Source organism: Mytilus trossulus, chromosome 3 (genome assembly GCF_036588685.1).
Source record: "Mytilus trossulus isolate FHL-02 chromosome 3, PNRI_Mtr1.1.1.hap1, whole genome shotgun sequence".
Taxonomy (NCBI): Eukaryota; Metazoa; Mollusca; class Bivalvia; order Mytilida; family Mytilidae; genus Mytilus; species Mytilus trossulus.
In genome coordinates this window covers 12,053,219-12,061,307 of record NC_086375.1, presented here as the reverse complement: position 1 = coordinate 12,061,307, position 8,089 = coordinate 12,053,219, and the positions used below count along the sequence as shown (strand labels likewise).

Sequence of the window (8,089 nt, the reverse complement as noted above, 5' to 3'; positions counted from 1 at the left end):
ATAGTTTATGAACCAAATATAACAAACGTTTAATCTCAAGGATTCTTTGGACAAATTAATGATGGTTTATAAATTTAATTTTATTTTCTGTTCTATCTTAATTTTACAACGAATCCACCTCTTATCAGATTTCCTTATTGTATCAAACACACCTTTGAAATAATGGAGGGAAAGAGAAAAGCAGAACAATCGTGACAATCTCATGGCATAACCTCAAGTAAGTTTTTTTTCGGACTTATGAAAAAGAAAGTATATAGACAATAACTTTATTAACCATATATATATAACAACAATTTATTTCATCATTAAATAAACAATCACCTTTTTTCAGTCTCTTTGATCAGATATTTAAAATAAAATGTTCATAACGATATATACACTATTTTTCATCTATGATTTCACGCATTGTTCCAGCATACATCCATATATACACGTATAACAAAGTTTAGCACTTTAAGCACATTCACATGTTGCTATAACAATTATCTAGACTCTATAAATTGGCAGAGATTTTCTAGACAGCTTGCAGAGTTGAAATGTGAAGGATTTCCTTTGTTTTATTGAAGAATTACGAAGGCTGAATCTTCAGTCTGACAGTTAAAGAATCAGTGGGAAAGGAAAAACAAACAGTTTCTGACACTAATCCTAACTTCCGCCGTCGCAAACCCCCTCTGGTGGCAAGAACTGTTTTGACAGATTATGTTAACGATGTGTAGAATTTTACACAAATACTGATATTATTAAGTTGGACTAACACTTAGATCGTTTGACTGTTCATGAGGTGACAACGGGGAGCTACTTCTAGAATCGTCTAAGTCAATATCATCATCGTCGTCATCGTTCATTATATCGATTTTATCATCGTCGTCGAACGATATCATCGATTCATCTGTCGGTGACGAGCTGTGCAGACGACTAAGTTTATCACTGCCATTGTGCTGAAGCCTGAAAATAAACGATTTATTAAAATAACTTTATTTGCAAATAACACCTATATATGTCAAGCAAAAATTTCAAAATAACATCACAATATTAACACAACAGTGAAATAATACAAGCATTTTTTTACATAAATAAGGCCGTTAGTTTTCTCGTTTCAATTGTTTTACATTGTCTTATCGGGGCCTTTTATATCTGACTATGCGGTATGGGCTTTGCACATTGTTGAAGGCCGTACGGTGACCTATAGTTGTTAATGTTTGTGTCATTTTGTTCTTTTGTGGATAGTTGTCTCATTGGCAATCATACCACATCTTCTTTTTTATATGAACATAGAAAACACCACAATAATAACATAGTTACGATAACGTAACTTTTGATGCACATGGACCTCGTTTTCCTAACTCTAAAAAATGCTTAAAATATAATGTATTATTATTGATATATTTGTTTTTCTGTAATAAATTTTCGCTAAACAATAACACTTTTAATTTTTATATATAATGGTATTAAATTTAAGTCGATGGAATAAAAACTTATGATTCTAGAATGTGAAAATCAGCAGAAAGTCCTCTAGAAATATTTGGTTATTTGTAGCGATGGGTTGCACACTCAAGTATCAGTACCTTAAATCTCACTTTTATTCATTAGAACAAAATAAAAATGCAATTTTGAAGTTCTTTGAGTAGACGGTTAATTTCTAAACCTAGACAAAAAAATTCCTAAGCGACTTAACAGAAAAGTGTAAAAGAAAATAATCAAAAGTTTCACGGTCTTCAAATAAACAAGTTTTTGTGTTTAAAAGTTTGCACCCTAGTATTTATACAGGGAAAATCTTTTAGGATGTTTCTGATCTTGCAACATATAAAATAACAGGTACATTCTATACAATATAAACAATTAAATAAAAAATACATAATATCAAATTTAATTCGGTAATCTGAATTTGGCAGGTCAATATTGGTTCTATAAATCAACTGGTATAATAGCTTCCTTCTTAAACCTATTTGGAGAGATACTCAATTTAAACTATGCAAATTGTGCCGGATAGAATCTCATGTCTCAGGGCTATGTAAACTAGGTATAAATGTTTCTAATTTACTAAAAACAGGAGGGATTCGTTTGAATAACAATTAAATATCATTCGCTTAAAGCACCCTATCTCTTGGGTATAGACGTAAGAAGCAAATGCTTTAATTAAACTTTTATGTTTTTCCCATGTGCACTGGTCGCATATTTTATATTAATATTCTTAAGTATTATAAATTGAGAAGTACTAATAATATTTAAACATATTTAATGTTTCTTATTATTTTCCGTTGAGAATCGAAAATGCATTTTTAACGTATTAATCATTAAATGAGAATTAAATCGAACTTTGAATTATGTCTGTATAATTTTTGATTATCAATAATGTATTAAAATAGTCTGGAATCTTACATTATCATGTGCATACCTCGGTGTTAAAAGTTTATGTTTAAAATTGATAAGTGAAAATCTTAAATTTGATTTCAATTGGGAAGATGATTTTAAAGTTTATTGTTTATTACCTTGAATTTAGATAATATCCTTGCGCATACCTGTTAAAAGTTTATGTATAAAATTGATAAGTGAAAATCTTAAAATTGATTTCAATTGTGAAGATGATTTCAAAGTTTATTGTTTATTAGCTTGAATTTAAATAAAATCTTATCAAGCAGTTGGTAAACCAAACAATTAGAATTACTTAAATATGTGAAACAAAATAAAAATGATAACCATTATCCGATTTTCATCGATAAAAGACTTAAAAGATTTCTTATAATCATATCTTATTCGTGAATGGAGTTTATACACTAAAGCCGATCTAGTTATGTACTTCGTGTCAAACTTGAGGCTAAGTGATGATCTCGTCCTTACATAACTAAAATCTTTCTTTTACCCATATCGGCAAATACGGAAACGGCGGAATGTATTTAGGTAAATCTTTTCGAACTACAGGTGCGAGATGTAAACACTTAAACAAAAGAAAATTGAGCTTTTTATCAAATAAATAACAATGATATTGAATGTATTAGTGAATCGCTTGGTGAATAGTATCTATCATTTTAACACCGATATAACTGGCCAGATTACAGATATTAATGATTCGGTGTCGGTCAGTAAGAGTTTTACGTGACTGAAACAGAAGGCATTTCTTAACGTAATAAGAATTTCTACTCATATATATTTATTCTATGTATAAATGACCTAAAACGATCTGTTTATCTTCATTGAAACCAATTAAATTTTGACAGAAGAACGTGCATCAGTCGGAATTTTGACGGCTAATTCGGGTGTCTTATCAATGTCATTAAGAATATTGGATATATTTATCATTTATAAGCTGTATGGGGGGATGTTTTCAATAATACTTTCATTTTTCACACCTTTGTCAAAATATCTCAACACAAATAATAATGCAATTTATTTTTTTCTATATTAGTCAGACCACAGATGTTGGAATGATGACAAAATGTTTCATTATGATTTTTCTAAAAATAAGGTAATTTTTTAAAGTTTTAATCAAAATAAGTACAAATTACTACAACTATTTTTTTGATGGGTCGTGCGTTGTTCTATTAATTTGAAATTTGAAATACAATGGAAATTTTAAATTTATAAATGAAACTGTGAAAAGGTAACTTAATATTCTTTCTTTTCCTTTCGTTCTTGTGTAAATTTATTTGATAAACTTTTTAACAAAAACTGGTAAGAAACTTGATGACTCTGAGTTCAAACTTTTTTTTCTTTTTTTATATTTTAACTGTGATAATTTTCAATAAGTGTAAGTTTTAAGGTTTCGCCGTTCCAATTAACATGCTATCGTACACCCTCTTAATACTTAAGTATATACCAAAAGTTATCGAGCTTGCTTATTTTTCTTTCAATGAGACTTGAGAGGCATTAAAAAGTCTATTTAAGTAAAGTTTAAGAGGTAAATGAAATAACCAATTAGTCTTAAAATAACTGGACATTAGAAAGGCCTTGGTCAGACCTGTCTGGACATAGATGACCACTCAAGTTAAAATCTACAATAATATACATAATATCATCTTCCGATACACAAAATACATTGACAAAACGTCTTTAACCTTTCATCGTATAATTGTTACATTGTCACTACTTTCCTGTCGGCAATAGGTTAAACCATTGTAAACCCCCGTCTATAAACAACTCTAATGAAGCCTGGTGTAACGGCTTTACGGTAAAGTGTTGACAAAGTTTTATTCAATTTGGTTATGTTGGTAATCAAAATATTAGCTAAGAACAAACCCAAGTCAAAAATTTAAATAAATATAAATAATTTAAACGGAAAATCTATTCAGTAGCTGTCTAGGAGAACACACGAAGAAAATAGATTTTGTTGTAACTTGGGTCTCGTGGTATATTGATATTTAATTTCCTATTTTTAAGCTGTTTGTCCGCATTAATCGGCGACAAATTTACAAATCCTTAAGTGAATTTGCGGAGTGTCAATCTCTTTACAGATAAATAATGTTGAATAAAAAGGAAAATATCCCCTATTGACTCAGTGATATAGATGTTTCACCATTATAATAAATTGGTTTTATATCTCTTAAACGTAAAAGGAGAAGAGGTATAACGAAAGCTTACTTAAAACTAAATAACAAAATATTTAAATAAAGTGAAATTTATATATTATAATTTATAATTATTTGTATTCTTATGAGTTTAGTCAAAATGATATTATTTGCTATGAAATATCGAATAGAAAGACATTTTCAATTGCACGAAAAGATTTGGTTCGTGTTGCTCAGTCTTTAGTTTTCTCTGTTATGTTTTTGATATGTCTTTATGTCTTTTTTTAAGCAATAGCGTTGTCATTTTATTTTCGATTTAAGAGTTTGAATGTCCTTCTGGAATCTTTCGTCTCTCTTTCACGAATTTTCAAAATAGAACACAAGTGAAAAATTGTGTAAGACCATTACAGCTTTTAACTTAAATCTGATAAATTTCAAATTATTCATTCGATGACAACTTTAGATTTTGCCTATGTAGTAGAGATATACATATTGTTTAATTTTGATACAAATTGAGATATCATATTTTTATTTATTGAGATGTAATTTTATCAGTTGTAAAAACAACATAAAATCAATCATCGACGCTTTGATCTTTACAATATTGTACATGTAAAAATCTGTGGAACCTTGCTCCTCCGGCCAAACAAAGCATGTTACATATTACAACTTTTTCTTATTACTTAACACCTTCTTGAAGATAAAGATCAAGATCAGGTCAAGATGACCAGAAGGAAAGATTGGACATATCTTTATGAATAAGTTCATTAGAAAAAATATTGCAAGATTTTTGAAGTGATAAAAATTGGTGGAAAAAATGTAGAGCGTTTGAATTTTTTAGGAAGATTTTATTTATTCTATTAATACTGATTTTGGTTACATTGAAATCCCAACTTTAAGATAAACCATAGAGTTATCTTCATTTAGAAGGTGTTTATAATTTCCATGGAAGTCGGAGAGATGGGAAAGAATAATATCAAACTCTGAAGAAAACACTGAGTTTAACAATTCTATCATTAAATTACAAATATAGTTCATTTGCTTTTCATATTTATACTAGGTAAAAAAATAAAATAATTCTTAAAATATTAGAACTATATCATATTTGAGAAATAGAAAAGAATTTGGAAAGTGTAACAAGATACAAGGACAATTGAAAACAAAAAATAACATAGATATAAAGACATGACTGGATAAAACAAAACGGGGAAAAGACAAATACAATGTATAGTCATAAAACACACAACATTCAAAACGATATAATTTTGAACGTCAGGAACCCAATTTGAAAATTCAGACCTTGAATTTCAATTAATAGAACATAAGAAAGGGATTGAGTAAATAAATATGTTTTAACTGTTCTTTTTAATGGTTTCCTTAATTTTTAAGTAATGCTTTAAAGTGTTAAAGAGAATTTGGAACATTGCAATTCATAAGTTTAGCATTCTCCAGTAAACAAAAATGGTTTATGCCCTACAAATGTATGCAAATTGAAAAAAAAATATTCGGGTTTTGGGTGAAAATATAATTTACAAATATTCAAAAATAAAGTTAAGCAAAATAAATTAAATAAAATGAAATAAGTATAACAGAATTGTTTCTCTCCAAGCTTTACTCCTTTAAAGCAAAATTGTGTTTAATGATAAAAGTACCTTGTTAAAAATGCCATTTGTTATAAAATCTTTTAGTACAAAGAAACATCTTTATGAGAAAGAAACTTCCTTATTTGAGTTCTCAACTCTTAAGACGAATTATTCAATAAAATTCGTTACTGAAAAGATAGGCGATATAAAAGAGACACTGTTTCGAAGTTAAACACAAACTGTGAATAATCATTACTATTTAAACGATTGTGTAATATTATAAATGAAAGACAAAATATCATTGCGATCAACACTATTTATTTAGACAATTGTTGACATTAGTTATAAAAGAATTAATATAAAATGTTTTGAAGAAAATACCCCATTGGATATGAAAGTATTGATGGAACTCAAAGTTAAGTTATTTATTCTTGCATCATCTCTTAATATATTTTATAAATATGCACAATTAAACCCTAATGTGGACATTATTTATCTTGAAGTTTTTAAAGAAATGATGTGTTTTCAATCAAAATAAAAAGAGAAAAAAGAGAAAAAAATAAATATCTATGACGACTCATTTTTGTTTTAATATTTAGAAAAAAATTAAACAAACATCTTAATAATAGTCATCAATAAAAAAGCCGTCATAGATATTGAGTTTTCTGCTTATTTTATATATTAAATCTATATTTTATTAATTTAGAAAGACACATTTTATTGGGTTATTTTTATGTAATTTTAGATATAACTAAAATCATTCTTTATTATTATTAACAAACATAATTATCCAAATTAACGAAAACATGCATGCTGTTAATTATAAACTGATAAATATAATTAAAGACACACAAACACCAAGGCATGCAAACAAAGTACATTTAAAATCGCCTAAAACCAAAGTTTAAAACATGAAACATACCTATTTTTGGAGGCTGCAGCTCTGTCTCTTTGTCGCCTGTTTTTGAACCAGTTACCAACTTGTGTGGGTGTAAGACCAGTGGCTTGGGCTAGCTCCCTTTTCTTGGTAGGGTTTGGATATGGATCTTGTAAATACCATTCCCTCAACAAATTTCTCGTTCTTTCTTTAAAGCAATGCGTCTTCTGTTCGCCGTCCCAAATTGTCCTAGGTAATGGGAACTTCTTTCGGACCCTATATTTATCTACAGGGCCTAAAGGTCTCCCTCTTAATTTCTCAGCTTCCTGATAGTGGGATTCTAACCACATTGCTTGTAATTTAGCATGGGATTCTTTGGTAAATTTGTGATGTTCTATGATATGATACAAGTCTCTAAAGTTTCCTGTATGAAATGCCACTAAAGATCTGGCTCGCAATACAGATTCATGCTTATTCAAAGCTTCACATGCTGACGGATTCACTGGCAGAGACCATAAAAATCGTCCAAGTCTTTCAATATCACCACTTTCTTCCAAAGTTTCACAAACTTGTGCCACTTGTTGTGGAGTAAAATGTAAAGTCGGCAAAGCAAACATATTGTCAAAATGTAAATGCACAATTCTAAAAGTTTTTGTTTTCACACTGCAAAACTGTGAAATTTTAGTGTATTAAATCATTTCCCAAAACTACAAACAAATATCTCATAAACGGATAATACAATGAAAATGATTGTCAAAATCTGATATTATGATGTTTTCATCAAGAGTAAACATTGATATATCATAAGTGTTTGGGAGTGGTTTAGCATATTAATATACTGTAATCAAATATATCGAGCAATCAAAGTTTAAAAACAGTTGCAAAATGATTGGTTGATACTTCTCTTTTGAAATTATTACTATAGAGACAATGTCAATCACCGCCCACTTCTGTCAATCATCCCGTATCTTAAATTTGATTGGATAATGACCAACAACTTAGGAAAACCTGACTGGATAATATTATTTTCAAATACTATTAATTGTTACAATGAAGTACTTACGTATGTAAACTAATTGGTAATGATAACGGGTAGTACTTGATGGTGTCATTTCGTCACAGGTGGG

At 28.8% G+C, this 8,089-nt stretch overlaps 1 protein-coding gene across 1 annotated transcript; it reads right to left on the bottom strand.

Annotated features, from left to right (window-relative positions):
- Positions 1–249: 249 nt before the first annotated feature.
- On the bottom strand, positions 250–7,807 carry LOC134710168 (homeobox protein SIX6-like). Its single transcript, XM_063570385.1, has 2 exons — positions 7,008–7,807; positions 250–945 (listed from the first exon to the last, which is right to left on the bottom strand). The coding sequence occupies exons 1-2, from the start codon at positions 7,577–7,579 to the stop codon at positions 741–743; spliced, it is 777 nt and encodes a 258-aa protein (XP_063426455.1). The 5' UTR covers positions 7,580–7,807; the 3' UTR covers positions 250–740.
- Between the last annotated feature and the right edge of the window lie 282 nt (positions 7,808–8,089).

What these genes read in the sequence shown, in the direction of transcription:
- LOC134710168 (XM_063570385.1), bottom strand. Translation starts at nt 7,579, where the DNA reads ATGTTTGCTTTGCCGACTTTACATTTTACTCCACAACAAGTGGCACAA. An exon ending in GCTGCAGCCTCCAAAAATAG is followed by an intron (nt 946 to 7,007) that starts GTATGTTTCATG and finishes GTTTATTTTCAG; the next exon opens with GCTTCAGCACAATGGCAGTG.